Source organism: Saimiri boliviensis, chromosome 11, assembly GCF_048565385.1.
Source record: "Saimiri boliviensis isolate mSaiBol1 chromosome 11, mSaiBol1.pri, whole genome shotgun sequence".
NCBI lineage: Eukaryota > Metazoa > Chordata > Mammalia > Primates > Cebidae > Saimiri > Saimiri boliviensis.
This window is the reverse complement of record NC_133459.1, coordinates 64,665,474-64,688,927: the sequence shown is the minus strand read 5'-3', so window position 1 is coordinate 64,688,927 and position 23,454 is coordinate 64,665,474. Positions and strand designations below refer to the sequence as shown.

Here is a 23,454-nt window from a genome sequence, read left to right as displayed (position 1 = left end):
TCTTACCTTGTTAGAAGCCATCTCACTGACAGAGCGGTAGGTCTGTATGGTCTCTAGCTGGTCTAGACACCAGTCTAATTCCTCCAGCGTTTCCATTGCTAATTTTTGATAAGATTCTTCTGCAAACAAACACACAGACATGTAGTTAGGCTGGAGCGGCTGCAGGCTGTCCATAGCAGAGTCACCGCTGCCACCGCTGATTCCGGCGCTACTGAAGGTGCCCCCGTGCTCCTTCATTATTTGCACGCTGGCTCCTTCCTTCCAGCTCTCTCCACCAGGAGAACAAATCACAGTGGTGCTCTGCCTGGGATGACTGGTGCCAAGTTTTCACCCCCCCGCCTGGATGAGGTGTCGGTGATCTACCAAGAAACTTCCTCTGAGGAAGAAGGCGGAGGGAACGGTCTCTTATAAGCTCATCTGCATAAATGTGTCTTAAAACTAAAGGCAGAAGCAGCAAAGAGTTTTCTCAGGCTCTCCCTGCCTTAGTCATCCCAGGGTTCTTTAGAGTATGTGATGTCATTTCTGAGTGTTTTGCCATCTCAAGGAGAAATGAAGAAAGCTTTTTCTCATTTTTGCTTTTCTTCTAAATGAAACAGTTAAAATTTTGGGGAAAACTGATTGACCATTACGTTCAACGTCTGGGCAGTCATTCATGCTGGGGAATGTGTTCATGTTGGAATAACTTTTAATTCAGCTAACACCTACCCACACAAGTAGGAGGCATAGGCTATTCCTTTCTCTCCCTTAAATCTTTCCTTTAATTAGAGGGAAAATGAGGTTTCCCTGATAAGACTTCAGTCTAAGAGAAACTGTCTGGAGTTTTACGTGAACACGTTTATTGGCCTGGGAGTCCTGCAGCTCTTGTTATACTAAACAAAGCTAAAACTTCCCTTCTGCAAGTGCCAGGATCACAGGGAAATTCTGAACCGGACTTTCAGGTGGAGCCAGATGTGAATGCTGCAGATTTTTATTTTGATTAAAGCTGGGGGCTCTGATTTGTTGCTCTAAGAATCTAGACTTTCTGGAAATATTTTTTGGTGGTCCATATGAAAAATATTGTTTTGAAGATTACATTTTTTTTTGCTAGGTGATTAAAACTCTTTTTACATATCCTTAACATGTCATTTTACATCCAAAAGTTTGAGAGTCTATACTTCAAGAAATACTTCAGATTATTGGCTTAAGAAATCTATCTTAATAAACACTGAATTAACTTTATAAATGCTAGATGAAATGATGAAGCTACAGAGAGTTGTATAAAGCAGTCGGACTCTCCTGCATACATGACTGTTTTTGAGAGAAACAGCATTTATTAACTTTACCAAGCTTTCTGAAATACAAACACACAATAGGCACTAATAAAATGTAAAATCTCGTATAGAGTTCTAATATAACATTCCTGCCATATTTAAAACACATTTTTATACATTTATACAGAAACTCTAGCAAGACCACAGTTTTCAAAAATTATTATGTGAATAATCTTATGTCTGTGGTGTGCAAATACTTGAAGCAGAAAAGAGAATCAACAGAACTGTGATTCCAAGTAACTGGAATCACTTGGCCACAGACGCATATTTCAAAGAATAGTTGCTTTGTTTGTCCTCAGAATATTCACACACCTCAGGGTAAACAGGGGTTAAATTCAATATCCTGTATGTCATACTTAAAAAGCCACAAAACCACTGGAGGTAACTTCCTCCATTTTTTTTTCATACTCCTCAAAAATGTGCAGAGAAGAATTGAGGTGTTTTAAATAAAATTCATTTCAAGCCAGACTTGCACATACCTTCCTTCCTTTCTTCCACTTCAATTTTGCAATGTTGCCTCAACACGGAAGATTCTCTGACTTACTCTCTAGTGTGTCCAAAACACCCCCCTTGCCTCCTCTGTTTGCTTCCAGAAGAGCACTTCTTCCAAGGAAGCTTTTTCCAAAGAGACAGAACCCTCCCATCCTCATTCCCTGCCTCTAATAAAGGAAAAAGTCCAACAACTTCCCAGCTGCTGGAGATTTACTACCTTCGTGTCTTCCACATCACGACCTGTGGTTCTCTGTCAATAAGATCAGACATTCACCAGGACCGTGGCGAGAAAGCAGTTTGCCCCTAACCTTTTGAATCCACTGATATGCAAAACGACTGCAAGATGATACGTCACATTTCTCCTTCATGAAGAGGAAAAAAAGGATTTGATTTCTACTCAAGTTTGACAGAAGAAATACTTATAGTAATTATGCCAACAAAATTACTGAAAAAGAGAAGGACTCTTCAAAGATACACCAATGAGCTCATGCGTCTATTATATGGAACAAGCCCAGACGTACTTCCAGAGTTGGTACAATGTGAGATGTGGGTGACTAGACAACGGATATGAAGGGGTCTTGCTTCATTGTTTTTCATTTCTTGCTTCATTTTTTCATTGATTTTGTGTCCACTTTATAGTTTTCCTATCACGGCAACTAAGGCAGGGGCACAGAGGTCAGACTGTACTAAACAGAGAAACATCAAACACCTGCTACCTAGGAATACAATCAAAGAAAATGACCAGAGCAGCTCAGGACAGGCATCCCTGCTATAACTTTCTAGCTTAATTAGCACCACACCCAGTGCTTGGAACCTGGAAGATACTCCGTAAATAATTGGAGGAATGGAAACCAAAGTGCCTAAGCAGCCTACAAATACCTGGGCACCTGGAGACTAAACGGTCTGTCTGTAGCACTGTGGAAAAAAGCACCATATTTGGAGTGAGAATCATGACTACTGACTTTCTCTTCTACCACTTACTGTGTGGTCCTAGCTCAATTTCTTACATCTGTAAAATAAGGATAAAAAGACTTATCTCACAAAGTTATACGGGGATGAAATAAGATAAAATATACGAATTGCTTAGGATGGTAGCCAGTTCTTAGTAGGTGACAGATGCATAGGAGAATTATTAATGGCAATTGGAGAAATCCAGAGGCCGAGTGGTGAGGGGTAAGAAAGAGTGTGAGGAAGAAAAGCAAGGGAGATAGCTGAATTACATATTCAACAAGGAATTTTACAGCAAAAATCGGCTGCATAATTTGAAAGGCCCAGTGCAAACTCAAAGTGTAGGGCACCTTGTTCAAAAAGCAGTAAAAGTGCTATAAAATATACTAAAATATAAAGTGTTTTCCCTTTCTTCTGCATTCTCTCTTCCAACTTGTCATGGTGGGCTTTTTCTTCATACACTTTTTATTTTAAAATACTTTCAGACTGACAGAAAACTGCAAAGATAATACAGGGGGTTCCCATGTACCCTGCATCCTGATTTCCCCAATGTTAACATCTTAATTATTATGCTACACTTGTCACAATTAATGGCTTGGTGTGTTTAAATATTATATTATTTCAGGCACTGGGATACTTTGAGGTGAGTGCGGACCCTCACAGCAACCTGAAGGCCTTGCCTCTTATGACTAAGGGTACATGCATAGCTCACCAACAGCTGGCTACTCCTTCCTGATAGCTGCCAGACTGATGAGCTGTGCCCCCACTAGGCACGAGAGCTGGGGAAGTCAAGTTAGGTTATTTCTCCCTTTCCATGGTCCCCATGTCCCTATTCACAGCAGACAACCCTTTGGGTACTTAGCATACTGCTAAGGGTACTGCAACCTCTTAGCAGGGACATGCTGGGTTCCTGAATCAGAAGTGGACAAGAGGTCACCCCCATCAGACTTTGTCTACCACAGCCATGCCAGCTCAGGGCAGAGACAGCTGCTACCATACCCCACCTGAGGCTACAAAGCACACATGGCTAACTCAGATGCTCCCTGTGCAGGTACCCTGACTGGGGATGGAGGACAGCAGTGGTCACAGGTGCAGGTGGGAAAAGGAAGCTGGACGATTCCGAAGGCACCAGGGAGACAGGAAGGTGACAGGAAGTAAGAAAGGGCATGAGCCAAGGCTCCAAGCCCCTGGCATATACTCCATTGTCCCATCAGATATCACTTACAAAACACAAGTTCAAAGATAATATTATTACAAGTTTTAAGATGGCAAATATGGTGCCCTTCTGAGCATAGGGCTCTGTGCAGCCGCACGGGTTACATGCCCATGAAGGGGGCTCTGTTCCTGTCTTACATGGCCTGAGAAGAAACAATGTTTAACACCACAGAAGCAAACCTCAGAGGCACTAAAAATAAGTCATATGTATGGCCATGAGGTTGAACTTCGTTTTCAAAAACATCCAGAGGGAAGAAGCAGGGAGAACCAACCTCCCTTCTCTTTCTCTCTTCTTTCCCTCTTTCACGCCAACAAAAGTAGCAAAGAAAGATTTTCTTCCTTCTGTGGGTCTGCTGGGTATTGCATTTGACTCTGAGAAACAGGAAGATAAATTGAGTAAATAATTATAATTAATATTAATCTGCTAATGATATGTGGCATTCAAATAGCTCTTTTTTCAAAGGAGCTCCCAGCACACTATTCATTAATCCTTGCAACATCTCCGTGTGATAGATACGGAAGGGGGATGACTATCTTATTTACCTTAAGGCATAAACTAAGAAGTCAGAGGTTAAATTATTGGAGCAAATAGTTCCCTCCAGATTCCTAGCAAGACTATATTTTGGCCTATGTAATAGAGGATTCAGTTTAGCACTGAAAGATGCATGTATTTCTGAAAATGTGGCGTTTAAAGTTGCATCTTACCCTTGGATCTCTTCTATTTAAAATTGCATAACTGCTTTCCTAAGTGTTGTCATTTCTTGAGTCTCCACTTCCCTCTTCTGCTCTACCTAATGCAGGCCTTAGCATAAGGAAGCTGTGCAATATTTACCCAGAAGACCTGGTATGGTTTTTGTCCTGCATCTCGCTTCAGTGGGTAACCTCAGGTAAATTACCTATGTTCTTGAAGGGTAAATTTATTTATCTCTAAAATGAGGAAAAGAAAAAAATATCCTATTCTCACGGAAAGGTAGAATCAAAGAATACACACGAAAATGGACTGTGAACCTTTTAGTATTATATACATTTTGCAAATATCTCATTTATTATTACAGATGGGATATAGTCACGTTTAGAAAATTAGAAAATTGCAGAGAAGCCAAAAATTCACATGATAAAAAATCTCACATTGGTAGCGGAGATTATCATTGCTGACTCCTTTGTGCATATCCTCTCATGTATGTGTTTGTGTGTGTGTGTATACGTACATATGTATATAATAGAAATAGGATCACATTGTACAAACTGCTGAGCAGAATTCTTATTTTTGGTCAATGATCTTTTCCTTTTTTTCTGTTTTAATAATTTTTCAGTTCATCTAATACTTAGGTTCATAGAGCAATTTCCCCAGCTTTTTTTATGCAAATCTAGTAGAAATGTGTGTGTGTTAGCAGAGCTGTGTTGGGAAGAGGGAGAGATCCAGAGAAGAGTGACAGGAAAGGGTAATTAGAAACCTCTGCCTGGCCACAAATAGCTAGTTGCTCATAGTTAGAAAACATGGGGACACATTTTAGCAGTTATGAAATCAGTGGTCCCACTAGTAAAAGACCTCAGGTGCCCTAAAAGCTGGCCCTGCAATCAGTACAGGGAAGTGTAATCTTATGACTACACTGATCTCTTGGAAAAGTAGGCACAGAGGCCCTTTATGTATCTGATGTCATTTAACTTTGAAACCCTAGCTCTCATGGCTCGTAATACAGATGAGAAAACTGAGGATCAGAGAGATAAGTGCTCTGCCCCAAATTACACATAATTAGCAATTGAAAGCATCAAAATATACCCCAAATATAAATTTCTTACAAATTACATAAAAATGATATTCCAACATAGCTCCATATATCAGACACTTGTCTGTCAAATTACCCACACTTTCTATCCAATGAAAGCACATAGAAAATAACTATACATAACCTTTATGAGCTTCACACAATTGGACTCTCTGTTAGAGAAGGTGGTAACTATTTGCAAAGTTATGCTAGTGATTAAATCAATTGGACCGACTGGCACATGCAGCAATGTGAATGAATATCATAAACATCAAAGTGGAACAAAGGAAACCAAATATTAAAAAGTACATGAAAAAATAGTATGGTTCAACTTACATAAAGTTCCAAAGAGGCAAAAACTAATCTATAGTAATAGAAGTCAAGGTATTGGTTACCTTGTGAGGTTAGTGAACAGGAGGGACTTGAAGGGCTTTCTATGGGGTTGGAAATTATCTATTTCTTGGTCTGGGAACTGGTTACATAGGTATTTTTACTTTATAAGAACTCACTGACTTCTACACTTGTGATTTGTGCACTTTTCTGTCTTTCTGGATATCCATGTAGGCTTTCAACAGATGGTCCCATCTAGGGAAAACCTAGTTTAAAAAAACAAGCACAGAATTTCTAAAAACATATTTCTTTTCCTTTTGTTTAGCTATAGCAATGGGTATCAACAGAGTTAGAGTAAAACTCACAGAGGTAAAAAGCAACAACAACAAATGCTGGTTTTAATGTGCTATGGATAGACCAGGATGCTCCTACTAACTCGAAATTTGGTGGAGCACATTGGAGTCTGCCCCAGCTGTTTATAAATCAAAACTGTGCTATTTAATAGCAGTGTGACCTCAGACAAGGTAAGTAGCCCACTGAGTGTCCATTTCTTCACCTGTAAAACAGGAAGTTAGTTTAAACTAGCTGTGAGAAGTAAGTGATTCAATATATGCCAAGCCTTTGGTATAGCATCTGGCATGTGTCAGGAACTTCTCCTCTCCCTCCCACCATTTCTCTGGTCCTGGGTCACTTTCCTGATGATATATTGATGTGTATTTGACAGCTGAGTTATTGAGAGAGTTTTGCTTTGGCCTTTGGAAAGGAAGCATGTGTATGGTTGGCCATGAAATTCTAAAACATCCCTCCTACTGCATGACTTCAGAAAAATGCCTTCTTGACACTTGTCTTGTGTTAGAGGTTGTTAGTTTCCACTTCTAAAATATACACCTGACCTAATGGATCGTTTGGCTTTCACAAAATTTTAACTGATATACCAGGTTGCGGCCTTTCGGACATGGAGAACTGTGTAAGGAAGCTGTTTATTCATTCATTCAGCAGAAGTACACTGAGCATCTCCTATGTGCTAAGCCTGCTGCTGGGTGGGTGCTGGATTACAGCAATGAACAACACGCTTCAGGAGTGGTATTGTCTATTGCACTGAATGGTTATATTGGAAATCCCTTTCTTTCTCTAAATGGTAGGTCTGTGAAGTTAGGTGCCTTCTCAGCTTCCTCTCATAATCTTCTGAACTTTATAAATGAGAAGTGTGTATTAATTGGATTGTTTACATTCAGCTTGACTTTTAGCTTCATTCACAAGCTTCTAGCCCTGTAGATGGCTTATGTCTGGGTTACTCCTAAGGCTCTACATGCCTTTAAGTTAGCATATTGATTCGATTCTTCTGTTCCTTCCTTAGTGTAATAAATACTTGCTAAAATGTAAAATAGTTTCATACATATAGAAATAATTGGCATCTCTTTATGCAAAAATGTTAGGTTGAGGCTATTGGCTTATTTATTTGGTGATTTATTTGTGATTTTTTTCCTTAGAGTTAGGAATATTTTCTCTTCATTGTGAGTTATTATGCCCAAAGCACGCTCTCTCTATGTCTCTCTCTTCATATGTGTGTGTATGTGTTTGTGTGTGTGTGTGTCTGTGTCTGTGTGTGTGTGTAATATTTGGTAAGTGAAGCACACACAGGTTAGAGTGCAACATTTCAAGAGGGCATGTTATTTTAACCTTGTGTAAAACATCTATGGAACAAATCATAAGAATAGGAAAACATGTAAACGCCACAACGTAATTTTTCCAAGGGCAAAGTTTGCAAGCCCTATGTAGCCTTTCTTTTGTTACCATGTCTTTATAAATATGGAACTTTGCAATTGCATATGACGGGGATTTCACTCTGGGTGGATTCACAAATGAAGAGGTTCATTGCCCTTAAGGGAAATAACAGTGAAAAGTAGGTCATTTTGATGCTGATTTCTTTAGCAAATTCCTCCAAGACTACAAGTAAAAAAAAAAAATTAATCACAACTGGCTTTCATATATGTAACTTGACAGTTTACCAAGCACTTTCACTTACATATCGAATTTTTTCCTTGAAAAATAACCCCAAGAGAGAAATTATTATCATTATGACATACATTTTCCATTATGATGTGAGAAAATTGAGAACTTGGATGCATTTAACAATTTGCTTAAAGTGATATGATGGGGATGGGAGGGATGGCGGCGAAGAAGAAGGACAGAGAGATTGAGGGGGAAAGATGGGAAAAGAAGGGAGAATGGAGACATTTTAAGTTCTTTGATTCTAAATTCTATTAAGTTCTTTGATTCTAAATTCTATAAATCTTTTTTGCTAAGCCATGGGGCCTGTTATAAATAAATGGTCTAAGTTTCTCTTTCTTTTACAGAGATAGGCTTAGACAAGGCAAAACTAAGTCTTTGATATGCCAGCCTCATAGCATTATTTCCTTTTGGTCTACTTCCCACTCTTTTAATGTCCTTACCCTTATCAAAATCTGCTCTCCAGAACTCTGACTTTGGCATTCAATACTAATGAGAATTTGCTCTCATCCAGCTAAAACATGCATCACCAATATGAAAGATGTTCAAAGAACTTAATTGTCTACCTGTATTTGTATTAAAGACCAATGACACAAGAAAGTGATGAGGATAGAGGCAAGCTGCTATCCAATTATTTTTCTAATAAAGTAAATACATTGACAAAAGATGTATGAAGAGTACAGAGTGGTGATTAAAAGCTTGGTCTCTGGAGCTAGGCTGCCTTGGTTCATATTCCAGTACTCCCATTTACTGTTTTATAACTTTGTTATATAAGAAGTTACTTAACTTCTCTGTGCCCCAGTTTCCTCATCTGTGTAATGAGAATAATAACAGCATCTACTTTAATGGCTGTAGCATTTGGTTAACAAATACATAAATGTAAAGTGCTAAGGAAAGTGCATGGTACAAGTACCAGATGAATGTTGGCTATTATTTATTGAATATGATACGATAAACAATGAGTAAATTTTTTTTTTTTTTTTTTTGATACAGAGTTTCGCTCTTGTTACCCAGGCTGGAGTGCAATGGCGCGATCTCGGCTCACCGCAACCTCTGCCTCCTGGGTTCAGGCAATTCTCCTGTCTCAGCCTCCTGAGTAGCTGGGATTACAGGCGTGCACCACCATGCCCAGCTAATTTTTTTTTTTTTTTGTATTTTTAATAGAGACGGGGTTTCACCTTGTTGACCAGGATGGTCTCGATCTCTTGATCTCGTGATCCACCTGCCTGGGCCTCCCAAAGTGCTGGGATTACAGGCTTGAGCCACCACGTCCGGCAATGAGTAAAATTTTTGAGTGCCCATTACGCCGTAGGCACAGCATGAAACTCTAAGGGTATAGTGGTGAATATTAAGAGTTTTGCTTACTTGAAGCCTATATCCTAAGAGGAATAAAAAATAATTATGCAAACACTTAGTACAACTTGGAACAGAGCTACTATGAAGTGTAGAATGCTAAAACATTTAAAATAGGGATAATTAGGGATCCAAAATCTGAAAAGTGGGGATGTGAGGGAAGGCCTGCCTTGGAAAGTTATCAGATTTGGAAGAGTAAGAATTAAGTATTAAGAGAGAGACAAGTATTTTAGGCAAGGGGGAACATCAGAGCATGCTCAGGAAAGACTGGTAGAAGAAGTTAGGATGAGGTTATATACAGCCATGGAAGGCCATGCAAAGTTCTTGAATTTTATTCTGGAAGCAACTGGCAAAGTTAGTAGAGCTCTGTCAAAGGATTGGCCCAGCCAAATTTGCTTTGAAAAAAAAATCCCTCTGGCTGCAATTTGGTGAATGAACTTGAAGGCAAGAAAGATCATTAGAGACTAGCAACGATGTTAGCTAACTAATATTCAAGAGCCCCATATCTACGGGAAGACATACATGAGTTTGCTATCTGGCTTTGCCATTTATTACCAGTATTAACTTGAATGAGTTACTCAATTTCTCTAAGCCTTATTTTCCTCATCTCTAAAATGGTGGTAAGCATATCTTTCTTGTGGGGTAGCTATGAAGATTAAATGAGGTAAGCCATACCAAAACACGTAAAACATTACCCAGTAACCTAGTTAAGTATTCGTGATAGTTGCTGGTAGCGTTTGCTATGGTCTAAATGTGTCCCCCAAAATTCCTATATTGAAACCTAACTGCCAATGTGATAGTGTTAAGAGGTGGGGCCTTTTGGAGGTGATTAAGTCATGAGGGCAGAGTACTCATGAATGGAATTAGCAACCTTTTTAAAGGGCTGGGGAGAATTAGCTAGGCCGTTTTTTCCTTCATCCCTTCTGCCATGTGAGGGCACGGAGTTCGTCTCTTCCAGAGGACACAACGACAAGGTGCCATCTTGAAGCAAAGAAAGCAGCTCTCTGTAGACACTGAACTTGCCAATGCCTTGATCTTGCACTTCCCAGCTTCCAGAACTGTGAGAAATAAATTTCTGCTTTTCACAAATTACCCAGTCTCAGATATTTTGTTATAGCAGCAAGAATGGACACAGATAGCATTATAATTTCTTTGTCACAGTAGCCTATGCTGGAGATGATGACAACTACAACTATGTAGTAGCAATGGAGATGGAGAGAGGTGAATGGATTTAAAACATTTGTAAGTTAAAACCGCATGGCCTCTAAGGTGGTGGAATTTGGCTGATGGCCAAAATTCAAGTCACTTCAGCCTTTTAGGGGCAGAAAAGGGATTTTGTTAGTGCATTTTGATTTCATTCAGTTTATGCTAGTTCAACTCACAAGAGCACAATGGCAAATCAGAGTCCAGTAAATTAATAAATAAAGAACAATAATTTGTAAAAAGCTTTTTACGTCTTCTGGTCATCACATGTTTCCCTATGTGGGAGGCCAAATTCTAATCATAAGACGGCTTGGTGAGCGGAGATCATGCTACTGCACTCCAGCCTGGCGCCTGGTGACAGAGCAAAACTCTCTCTCAAAAAAAAAAAAAAAAAAAAAAAAAAAAAAAAAAGATGGCTTGGTAAGCATGAAATTAGAGTAGGAGAGTTAGTTAGTTAGTTGTAAGGTTTAAATGGCTCCTTTCTTTAAGCCTGATATACTCAGCTCCCTTAGTGAGATAGATTGTATAATAGTTGTTTCTGCTCAAGCTTTTCTATCTGCCTGAAAGGGCTTTCCTAACTTTGTTCACCTGGCTAGCTCTTCCTTATCTTTTAGGACTCAGCCTACAAAGTTTTCTAAATATTCTGAGGTGGGATTAAGCCTCCTTCCTCTAAGATCTTACAACACTATATGCAAACCTCTATTTCCAAATGACCATATTTCGTTGCAAATATTTCTGTTGGTTTTTCTCATCTATTAGATACTAACCTTCCTGAGAGCAGGGGAAGTATCTTTTTGAGCTATCTTTTGTGCACCATAGCATCTGTTACCTAGTAGAAGCTCAAAAAATATTGGTTGAACTGTAGACATGCCCAACCATCAACATGGGCTATGCCTTACCAAAAAAAAGGGAGGCCTTTGCTACTGAACAGTATCAAAGACACTATGTCCAATACTTGTCCTTTGTTCTTTTTTTTGCTAGTCTCCAAACAAACTACTTTCTTTTTACTGATTTATTCAGTGTTACCATAGTTAATCAGCCCTGTCTTTCTTTCACATTCGTGTGTTGATTAGATTTCTAGGCTGATTAGATTTTGTGCGGGAAACATTTTGCCTCTCAATAGTACTTCTGCAAAATCACTTGCAGAATTGGTTATTTAACTCTCACTGAGTACCTACATTCAGGCATCTTATTGCAAGTCTCTGTGCACCAAGAATTACTAGAATCCCACATAGGTTTTCACAGCTGTCATAAGAAGGACACAAGCAAAGTTCAGAGGCTTCAGAGATAGAGCTCAAGGACATGAGGGAAAAGGAGATCATGAGCGATTTAGAGGCCAGGCAAAGAAGAATGGGTGGAAGTTTGAGAGATTGAAATGTAAGGCAATAGACAGCATGAAGAAAGATACAAAATTAGAAATACGTCACATGTCTCAGTATTGTTTGGGGGGGACAAACATTAGAGTTCCTGTTGGTTAGAACATTTGATTTGAGTAAGTGGATTGAGTTGGATAAACTTGCAGAAGTAGTGTGGTGAGGGTCAATTTCTGGAGAGGTTTTTATGCTAGACTAGGGAATCTGACTTTATTTGGCAGGGAATGAGGAGCCAAAACTGCTCAATGGAAGAATAGCATGCATAAAATAGCTTATAAATCCCTAAATACCATTTTATAGTTGTCTAATGCTTTGCAGTTACAGATCACTTTCTTATGCGCTCTTTTAATCCTTATCATGTCTTGTGAGAGAGATATTATTATCTTTATTTTACAGAGGAAAAGACTGATGAAGCTCAGGGAATTTTCATGTCTTCCGGTCATTATACGATTTACCTCAAATCCCATAACTAGTAAATGCAGAAACCTGAATGTAGGATTTCTGACTCCAATTTCAGAGCTCCTGATATATACAATACAATCTTTAAAAGAAGAGCTATTGGTCTGATAGCAGAATTTTATAACAATTATAAGACAGTGTAGAGAATAAGCACTTGGTATATTATCAACTCAGAATATAATTTGTAGAAAAAGATAGGAGCTTAAGAAATAAGGAGGCCTCAAATTAAGATGTTATCAGAGAGAACACAGGGTTATTTATCCCTCAATTTTATCTTTATTTGTAGAATGAAAACAGTCATAGGAATTTCAAGAGTCAGTGAAGAGTAGAAGCAAATGTGTTTCCTATTGAGAATGAAGGTGGTGGATGAGGAGGGGAAGAGAACTAGAAAAATTCCAATCTCTTGAAACATCCAACTAAAATCTCTCTTATGTGCCTATAAGAAAGCGTCTCTGCCTGATGCTATCCTGGGTGATGTCTCAGATCACACACAACCTTGGGCACATCACTTTATGAGAATCACATTATATTTGATAGTCCGGGTGTTGTAAAGAGCAGAAAGCCTGCTATATGCAGTCTTTACCAGTTGACATGGCACTTTCAAGTGTACTCATTTTCTTCTGCAAACAAAGCCAATAAAGTTATCTCCATTTTTACAAATGAGATTATTGAGGCTCACGAAGGTGATGGGACTTGTTTTAGAATCTGGAATGTCTACACTGTGCAATATGGTAGCTTCTAGTCACATGTGGCTACTGAGTACTTAAAATGTGGCTAGTCTGTGGTCAGATGTGCAGTAAGTGCAACATAGATGCCGGATTTCAAAGTCTTTGTATGAAAAAATGTGTAAATTGCTTTATAAGTGTATATATTTGATTACACGTTAGCTATTTTGCATATTTTGTAGAGTTAAGTAAAATATGTTAATAAAATTAATTACACCTGTTTCTTATTATGTATTTACTAGAAAATTTTAAATTTTAAATTACCTGTAGGGTGTATATTATATTTCTATTGGGAAGCACTATTCTAGGTTATAAATTTACAGTCAGGACTTGAACACTTAAAGGCCAGCATTCATTCCACCATAATTGCTTATCTTAAAAGAGATGGTAATACATATAATGATTTTTGCTAATAGTTATTTGGTAGTAGTCACTGCTTCTAAGCCCTTTATATTCATTAACTAATTTAATCTCCCTCATAATTTGATGACCTGAGTATTCTTTTATATATAATTATTTTATTTTATAGATGAGAAACAGAGAAATTCAGTAACTTTCCAGAGTCACAGATTTAGTGGAGACATAATTCAGACTGAGGCAGTTGGCCTCCAGTGTGATCAGGAATGCCTTAGGGGCTATCTCAGTTGGGTGAGTCTCAAGGGAACATTTGGATTGGCTTAACTTTATTTCTGACCCGTCATAAGTCAGGCAGTGTGTGAAAGACTATGTATATTATTTCATTAATCTTTGCAATAACTCCTGTAAATAGTTATTATCCCTATTTTATAGATGAGTAAACCGAGGCTCAGAGAGGTTACATAATCTGCCCAAAGTTATAGCACTAGGTATATACTAGATTGTGGTTTCTAATCCAGCCTGAATTCCAAGTTCATATTCATTACTATACCAGTCTATAGAAGAGGTGCATCTGAATCTCCTGGGGGTGATTCCCAGGCTAACCTCCATAAAGCAGTCTTGGCAGACTGAGTTCTGGGAATTTGTTCTTTTTAAGAGTTGCTTCAGATGATTTCCATCCTCAGCCAGCCAGGTTGGGCAATAACCTCACTGAGTCTTACAACATTTTTTTCCTGAGAGTCCCACCTCCTCACTCTCTCCTAAGAGCTGATAAATTATTTTATTTTATTTTTTTAGAGACAGGATTTTACTCTGTTACCCAGACTGGAGCATAATGGCGTGATCATGGCTCACTGCAGCCTCAAACTCCTAGGCCAAATGATCCTCCTGCATCAAAAGTAGCTGGGACTACAGGTGCTTACCACAATGCCTGGCTGATTTTTTAATTTTCTGTAGAGATGGGGGTCTTGTTGTGTCGCTCGGGCTGGTATCGAGCTCCTGGGCTCAAGTGAGCCTGCCACCTCGGCCTCCCATAGTGTTGGGATTACAGGTGTGAGGCACTGCACCAGGCCTGACTTTAAAAAATAATAAGGAAGAAACAAATAAAAAGTGTTTCCTTCAGGCACCCTTCAGTGGAACTGACCATTCATCTCCACAGGGTCCCTGCTTTTCTCAAATCTTATCATCTATACCAAAATGTGTGGCATGACAGTTTAATTAAGCAGGAATAAGCATAGATTTCAGAGATAAAACAGCTATTCCTCCTGAAGACTTTCTTAGCAAGCATCTAAGCAGCCTAGGGCTATGTCTGAAGTGTGAGGGATGGGGTTTGGTACGGGTAGAGGTGGTGAGGGATGGAGGAAGGAACAGTTCAGCAGGAGACTCCCAGGCTCTTGAGGTGATTTATGGGGTTCTGGATGATTCAGTAAGAACCCCTGGATGTGAATGAAGACACTGAACAAAGAACGCCAGGCAACACTTTTTGGGTTCAGGTTTTCTGTGCGTGTTAGGAAAGGTTAATAGTTATGATTTTTGCAGCTTCTGTGGGTAGACAAACAGTTGCTTTATGTGACAGATTCAGAACTTCCAATGAAATATAAAATTAGTCCTCAGGTTTCATGGCAACCCAACGCCACACAGTAGCAAACAAGAATTGTTTGAGAATGAGAGAAAGAAGCCAATACTGTGTATGTCACAGCTAGCTCACTTTCCTTTGGCTGAGCTCTCCTAATTTAGTAGTACTTCCGTTCCTGCCCTAATTTCCCCTGGTTTGTAAACTACGTCACTTAACTGAACTCAGCTCCAGACTTTAGAAAAACAAAATTTTGTATTTCAGCTATGGTTTTCTTGGCATTTCTCCTTCTGAAGAATTTTACTGAATTCTGATTTTTCCTTTTTACCCTTGAAAGATTGTAGCTATCAGCTGTGCTTACTCTTTCCCTGTTAGTTGCTTTCTAATGCAGCGTCTAATGCAGTATAATGCAATGTCTGTTTAAATGTGATTAAAGATTTCAGTGTTTGGTTTAGACCAATATTTACCAGTGAAATCTTGCCAACATAAATGTGCAGGCTAGGTAGAAAATATTGGCTTAAATCAATCTCCCCCTGAACACACACATACAGACAGGACTGTAAATGTTTTGCATGTCACTTCTGACATTTTGGCCTCTTACGGCCAACTTCACACATATAACAACTAGACACAGATTCTGAACAGTCTTAGAACTGGGATAATCTAGATTACAGATGTATGGAGTAATTTTTAAAAGTTCTTTTCTCATTAGTGAAGGTTTGATTTTTGTTTTGTTTTGATGGTTCTTCTGGCATTTATCATATAATGTCATGTTATCTAGTTTGGAAGATTTCCTTGAATTATGCAAATTCGTATTATTTGAAATAGTAGTAAACAAGGGAATATTAACCTTTTAATGAAGAGATTATACTACAAAGTTTGTTGCAGAAACATACAGCAGACATTTTGAGATTGTTCAGTCAGTCTTGCTGGGAGATTGCTTTAATTTAGCAATCATTTACCAAATTGAATTTACTCCCTGATTGAACTTTTTGAATGAATGAATTACGACTACACTCTGACTGAATTTCAAATAGTTGTAGTTTGGATTAGAAATTATTTTTCTGAAGCTGAATAGACTAGGCAGCCAGCAGACAGAAGGCTCTAGCTGGCACCCAGCAGACACAGCCTCAGAAGAACCCAGGAGGGTGGAGAGTGAGTGAGGTTTACGTGGCCAAGGCTCAGAACCAAGCCCTCAGTGAAAACCTGTAATTGCATAGTTCCCATACTACACTTCCTCTTAGGTAGAGAGGGCTGGGTCTGAGATGAGGAAGAGGGAATGACTCACCTACAAAAAAAAAAGGCTACTGAAATTTCGAATGGTAAGGACTGAAAAGTGCCTGGTAAACAGTAAGCATCTAATAAATACTTTTCTTATGAACAGGTGAAATCAGATGTATCAAGCTACTGTAATTTGTAGGGTTGAGTGTGGAATTTTCCAATCAAGACTCAGAAGCAGAAATAACTTCTATGTCTGTTAAGAAGTGATGAAATGTGTTTTACTTTCTCTAACTCCAAATGCGTAAGACTTTGTGCAACAAAAACTGAAGTACTCTAAGGGGGTCGATGTAACGATGTAAAGAATAATGTTTTTTTTTTTTTTTTGAAACGGAGTTTCGCTCTTGTTACCCAGGCTGGAGTGCAATGGCGCGATCTCGGCTCACCGCAACCTCCGCCTCCTGGGCTCAGGCAATTCTCCTGCCTCAGCCTCCTGAGTAGCTGGGATTATAGGCACACGCCACCATGCCCAGCTAGTTTTTTGTATTTTTAGTAGAGACGGGGTTTCACCATGTTGACCAGGATGGTCTCGATCTCTCGACCTCGTGATCCACCCGCCTCGGCCTCCCAAAGTGCTGGGATTACAGGCTTGAGCCACCGCGCCCGGCAAGAATAATGTTAACCATTGCAACCATCAGTCAAGAGTCCACCCTGAACAAAATATCTCTAATAATCAAAACAACCCTGTCAGACAGATTTGTTATCATTAATTTATAGATGACAGAACCAGAGGGAAGAGAATGGCGTCTGGCTACAGGTGGCCTGGGAGCCTGGACTGAATAGTAGGTCCCAGTGGAGATACAAGAGTGAAAGACACAGTTGTCACTGTCCTCAAGGAATGTGTGTCCAGAAGGGGAGAAGTGCACAGACACAAAGTGAAGGCAGCAAGGGCAAACCATGGGCTGCAGTTGGATGACCAGAGAAGGACAGGGAGCAGCAAAGGTGTGCCTGTGCTTTGAACAGAGCAGGATACTTCCTAAGTGCTTGTGAAAATGCACCGAATTAAACTAAATTACAAGCCAGGTAATGGTAACCATTGGAGGAAAGGCATGGAGGACAAAATGAAATGTGAAGCAGAGATGAGATAGGTCTCACTGAACAGAGGGTGATGACAAAACAGTGAAGCCAGATTATGAAATGGGACAGAGAAGTTTGGATTTGATGCAGGAATAGCATGGAGCTATTGTAGGTTCTTGAGCAGGGGTGAGGCAGGAGGAGAGAGGGAATATGCAACAGTGAGGCTGGTGGGAGAATGTAAGATGGCTCTCAATGGGAAGTAGCTAGAGTTGGGAACCTCAGGAAGATTCTATGGTCAGGAGCACCTATGTAGGCTAGAATAGGTGGTAGCAATAGGATGACAGAGAAGAGTTAAGTTCTAAGCCATGTTTGGAAGGAAAAAATATATGTTCAAGGAATGGGATATGGAAGACTGAAGACAGGAGTGTCCAATATCATCACAAAGGTGACAACTGTGTCCAAAATTGTCACAAAGCCTCGGAGTGCAACACCAGAGCAGAAACACCGATACATGTGATGGAGTTAGGGGAGGGGGAGACATGTTAATTTGGACCACATTGAGTTTGGCCTGACCCCCACGTGGTTGCAAGGATTTAGGGTGCATCCGTAACAAGTGTAGGAGCTCCAGGCATGGATTGCTGTGAAGGACTACAATTCTCCAGGCCACTTGTGCTGCCTTATCATTGGTTCCTAAAGAAAGGTCAAAAACAAATACTTATAAGAAATTCTCCCAAATTATCTCAGCAACTCCTTGCTCTCCTCCAGTCACTCTTCTCCCATTTCTCCAGTTCCCAGTTGCCACACAGTCAAAGCAAAGCTATAAGCGGAAAATATCTTGGATGATTTCCAACTCTGTAGGGCACAAGCTTAATGGAGGAGATTTCTCTCTCCTCAGCATTTGTAAGGAACCAGGCCAAATCTTCTGGGATGGAAAGGATTATTACATCTGGAAGGGGCTTTAGAGACTGATTGTATTTAATCCAACTACTGGGTTCACAGATGATGAGACTGAGGCCGGGACAGGAGAAGTGAATCTTCAGGGAAACAGCCATTCCCTCCCCGAAATGGAAAGAACCAGTTTCTCCAACAAGATGCTGGGGCAATAGGAAGGGAAAATACAGCAGTTACTGCCCTTGAGGCACTTATAGTTCAGTAAGGCTGTTTTAAGAGGAGAAGTAATTCTATTCTAGAATTCTAGAAGCAATTTGAGAGTAGAGTACTTTTCCTTGGGTGGGCATGTTAGAGAAGGCTTCCTGGAGGAAGTTATGCCTTGGCAGAGTTTTAAAGGATAAATAGGAACTTGCCTGGCAAGAGATAGAGAAAGAAAGTAAATGCATTTCAAGCAGAGGGAACAGCATTTATCAAAGTAAAGAGACTTCACACTCTGTGGTGCTTGGAGTTACTACAAGGGGTAAATAATTTTACGGTCATTGATGATGGAGGAGGAACCGCTGGAAAGGCAGGCAGAACACCGCTAGAATTTAAAAAGTTTGGGGTGGGGTTGTAATTAAAACATGAAGCAGATATCTACAAGGTCTTGAGTGATTTTCTAAAGAGTTACAGTCAGAACCAGAGATATAAAAAGTGCTACAGAGCAGAGGTAAACTTTTTCAAAAGAGCCAGACAGTAAATATTTTAGATTTGTGGGCCATATGGTCTCTGTTGCAAATAACTCTGCCATTTTAGCATGAAAGCCATCACAGATCACATATAAACAAATGACTGTATTCCAATAAGACTTTATTTGCAAAAACATGTGGCTGGCCCATAGGGTATAGTTTGTTGATCCTGCTATAGAGAAATTCTGAGATTCTGAAATCACTCTCCTAAAGATGTCTGTATCCTAATCCTGGCAACCTGTAAACATATGCTGTTTTAGGACAAAAGGTAGCAGATGGAGTTAACTTTGCTAGTGAAGTAACCTGAAAACAAGGAGATTATTGTGGTTTATCCAGTCGGGCCTGACGTAATTGAAAGCGTTCTTCATGCTGAAGATGGAGGCAGAAGGTTTAGTGTCACAGTGATGGGAGGCGAGAAGGGTCTAACCAGCTATATTGCTGCTTTTGAGGATGCAATGGGACCAGGAGCCAGGGAATGCATGCAACCTCTAGAAGCTGGAAGAGCAGGAAAATGGATGTTCCCTCAGAGTCTCTAGAAAGAAACACAGCTTTGCCAAAACCTTGGTTTGGGTTGTTTTAAGACACTAAGTTTATGTAATTTTTACTGCAGCAATAGGAAATGAATAAAACACCCATGTGAGCTAAACCTTCTAAACATTCTGGAGAAACCCAAGTCTACAGAATGAAGAATGCAGATTCAACAACCACCTAAATGCCTCATTTAGATGAAAAGAGAAGGTTAAAGAAACCTGGATTTAGATGTGAGGAAAGCAGGCAATGCTTTCCGAGAGTGTTTAAAAGGAAATGCTTTTACATTTGAAAAAGCTTTAGAGATCCCTGCTGAAGAATATGGGGCACCGAGGTGAATTTCTCTCTTTATTTGTGTTTCTCTAGAGGTTCCCAGGCCTATACATTTGAGGATTTATACCTGAGGAAGAGAAGCTCTGCATGAAGGTAAAGATGAAGGTCTCGGAGCTGGCTCCTATATGCGGTGCTCAGAGTGGGAAAGTGGCTGTCAGAAATCAGCCCTGACTTTCTATTCCACTGGCATTAGGTCACCCTCTGTTTCCACTCTGTGCCACTGTACCATTTACGTCATGGGGAATACACTCTGCTGCTTTAAAATGTGTGTTATGAGGGAAACGAGAAAATGATGCTGGTGACATTTGACAAAGGAGACAGCATTCCAAAGATGAACTTGAGCAGGGCTGGCATGCACATGCTGTATTAGGGTCACTTCAGAGACTGCTGCTGCTGGGCACTCGGAGTGGGTCAACAGAGGTCAAAGGCTCCCAGCCAGAAGTTCTCTCAAGCTACCTGCCATGGCTGTGGGTGGAGGTTGTGGATTCTAACCTCCCTTCTGCACAGTAGACATATTGAAAGGAAAGACCTCACAGCACCTAACAGAGAGCTTTCTGCTCTATAGATGGAGTCACTGCAGACTGGCTGATTATCTGGTAAAATGAGGGAGACAGTGAAGGCACAACTTTTCATAACTATGATGATCTGTATAAATCTGTACATTTCAGTATGCAAAACAGTCTCACATTGTCTCAAATTATCCTCATAGCAATGCTATGATGTCAGTATTAGCAAACCCATTTCGCTGATAAAGAGAATGCGTTTGCAGACATTGAGTGACTAGCTAGAACTCCACAGCCAGTAGACGGAAAAGCTGAAGCTTGATCCCAGGTCTTTAATTTTTTAGGTTGGAGCTCAGCTGCACCCCATAACTGGTCCTCTCTTCTTTCCTTCCTTCTCTTTCTCTCTCTCCTGAAAATCTACTCTGTACCAGACAACACCATCCAAGATCCCATGGATACAAAATTAATTAAGGCAGGTTCAATACCCAAAGATAACAGTTTAACAGGGGAGAGATACATGTCAATGTATAAATTGTGATGCAACCTAATATTAATTTATAGAGCACTCAGTATTGGCAAGGCATTATACCAAAGACTTCACATACTATTAATATCTAATACCTGATAAAGTAGGTATTCTTGTCCCCAGTTTACAGATAAGAAAACAGGTTTAGAGTCATTAAAGATCTAGTAAGTGTCAGTCGGGATTCACATTCTCTCTTGACTCCAGATCTTATACTCTTAGCCAGTATACTCAAGTATACTGGCTAAGCATTAGCACTTAGCTGTCCAGTGAGACAGTGTGAGAGCAATGGAAAGATGGCTTGACCGCCCAGGGCAACTAGAGAAGAATTTTCCTCAGAAATGGGACATGTGCAGCACAGAAAAATGAGCTTGGTCATTAAAGATCAAAGATGATCTTTAAGGTTGGTTTCTACTATAAAAATTAAATATGAGAAGAGGGTATCCTAGAAATTGAATTCTACTTAAAGATACTTTTTTTCTGAGTATTATATGCAAAGCATTGTCCAAGGGATTCCATGGAGTAGTAAGACTCAAGCCCAATTCTAAAGCAGATAACAAGCCTCCATTTCCATGGAGAGAATGGAGGTGAAGCCACTTCTGTGGGCAGTGTAGAAGACTAGTTCTAGTCCCAGCTTTGTCACCAACTCACTCTAGAAGAAAGTCCCTTAGCCTCTATGAACCCTAGTTCTTTAGCTGTGAAATGTGGGTGTTGTACCAGATGACATATAGAGGTCTCCTTCTGCTCCAATGTTCCATTATTCTAAAACTCATCAAGGAAGTATAGAAAGGCACAGGGCTTACCTGGGAATGTGTGAGTGGAGAGGAGGAGAGTAGTTCCTCCATCAGAGGCTCTCCCACATGAGGCTCCTTTGGCACCTGAATTTTGTAGGTGCCCAGAGGTATAAGCTACCAAGATCCCAAGCCTGCTGCCATCGGCCTGGAAGAATTCCCATAAATAATGAAATAACCAAACAGTGGGAGACCCTGGCAGGTGCCCCAGGAGGTCAATGTTTGCCTTGCACATCAACAGCACTAAGTGGCTGCTTGAAGCCATTATACTATTATTATTGCTATTATCATAATAGACTTATGGTGACGGACACTATTTATTGGTATAATTCTGAGCACAAGGTGCCATGAGGGGTTCATTTCTTACAATTACTTATTCCTCTACAAAGTTTAACAAGTACTATAATCTCCATTCTGCAAATGAAATCTATGGCTCCAGGAGATTAATAACTTGCCTCAAGTGACACAGCCACTAGTGAGTGGCAGAGCGTGTACTCTCATCCAAGACTGTCTGATTCCAAAGGCAAACTTCATCACTTGGCTGAACTTTGCTGCAATCTGTAGTGCTACGAATCTGGGTACTCCCCCTTCACATTGACCTGCAATGAGCAACTGGAAAGGATTTACAGCAAGTAAGAATCATACCATACTCTTGCCTTACAATTTGGAAAGTGCTGCCTTATACACCACATCATCTGATTTGCATAGCAGCCCAGGGAACTAGATGGAGCATTATCTCTATTTTAGAGAAGAAGAAACTAAGTCTCAAGGGAGGTTGAGCAGCTTGGAGATTTTATAAACCCATTGCGATATTAATCATGTATTTGTCTGATTTCCTAACTGCACTGGAGCATCATTTTTTAGAATGTTACGTCTTGTATCTTAAAGTGTATCTAGTTATTTATATTTGTATTGCAGAACAGATAACACAGAGCCTTCCCAGAGAGATACTACTGAAAGGCAGATGGTGTTTCTTTAAAGCTTCTTCCAGGAATAAGTGTATGCCATTTCCAAACAACTAAGAATAGTTTGGTGAATCCTGAAGTTCCAAACACTCATAATGACACAGGTTATTTTGTTTGTTTGCTTCAAAATGTCAGTGCGTTCATTGAACCTAGCCTCTTTCCTAAATCAACAATGTATATATAAACCACACTAAATTTTGAACCTTCTTTTTTCTAATTACAAGGCTGTTTGTGCTACTATAAAGTAGAACATACAGAACTTTCTTATAATTTTCTAATAAATATATCTAAATGCAATGTTAGGATAGCTCTCTCTATATAAGAAATATATCTGTCAAGTTGCCCACACTTTCTATCTATCCAATAAAAATGCATAGAAACAAATGTACATGATCTTTTGTTTATGTGCCTCACATAATGGGACTCTTTTCTCATTAGAAAAGGAGGTAACTATTTGCAAGGTTGTATTAGTGGTTAAATCAACTGGAACAACTGTAGCATGAAACAATAGGAATGAATCTTATAAGCACAAATGTGGAGCAAAAAATGCCTAGATGTTAAAAAGTACATTAAATAGTATGATTTAATGTACTTTAACAAACACTAATCTTTGATATTAAGTCAAGACGTCAAGACGGTAATTACCTTCAGGGGTTAGTGACTAAGAAGTATTTCCAGGGGCCTTCTATGGAATTGGCAGTCATCTATTTTTTCGGTCTGCATAGTGATTAAATGGGTGTGTTCATTTTGTTAAAAATCACTGATTTCTACACTTGTGATTTATGC

The 23,454-nt window shown here is 39.7% G+C and overlaps 1 protein-coding gene across 5 annotated transcripts in view; it reads right to left on the bottom strand.

Annotated features, from left to right (window-relative positions):
* The window catches only part of PDE4B (phosphodiesterase 4B), a 578,613-nt gene that overhangs the window by 40,818 nt on the left and 514,341 nt on the right, over positions 1-23,454 (bottom strand). For 3 of the 5 annotated variants that reach the window (XM_074380971.1, XM_074380970.1, XM_003921453.3), the window contains one exon: positions 7-119. In XM_074380971.1, coding sequence (XP_074237072.1) covers positions 7-119 — 113 coding nt within the window. Of the gene's footprint in view, positions 1-6; positions 151-2,019; positions 2,184-14,678; positions 14,711-23,454 lie in introns of those variants that run through there. The other 2 variants (XM_074380973.1, XM_074380972.1) reach the window with 2 other exon arrangements.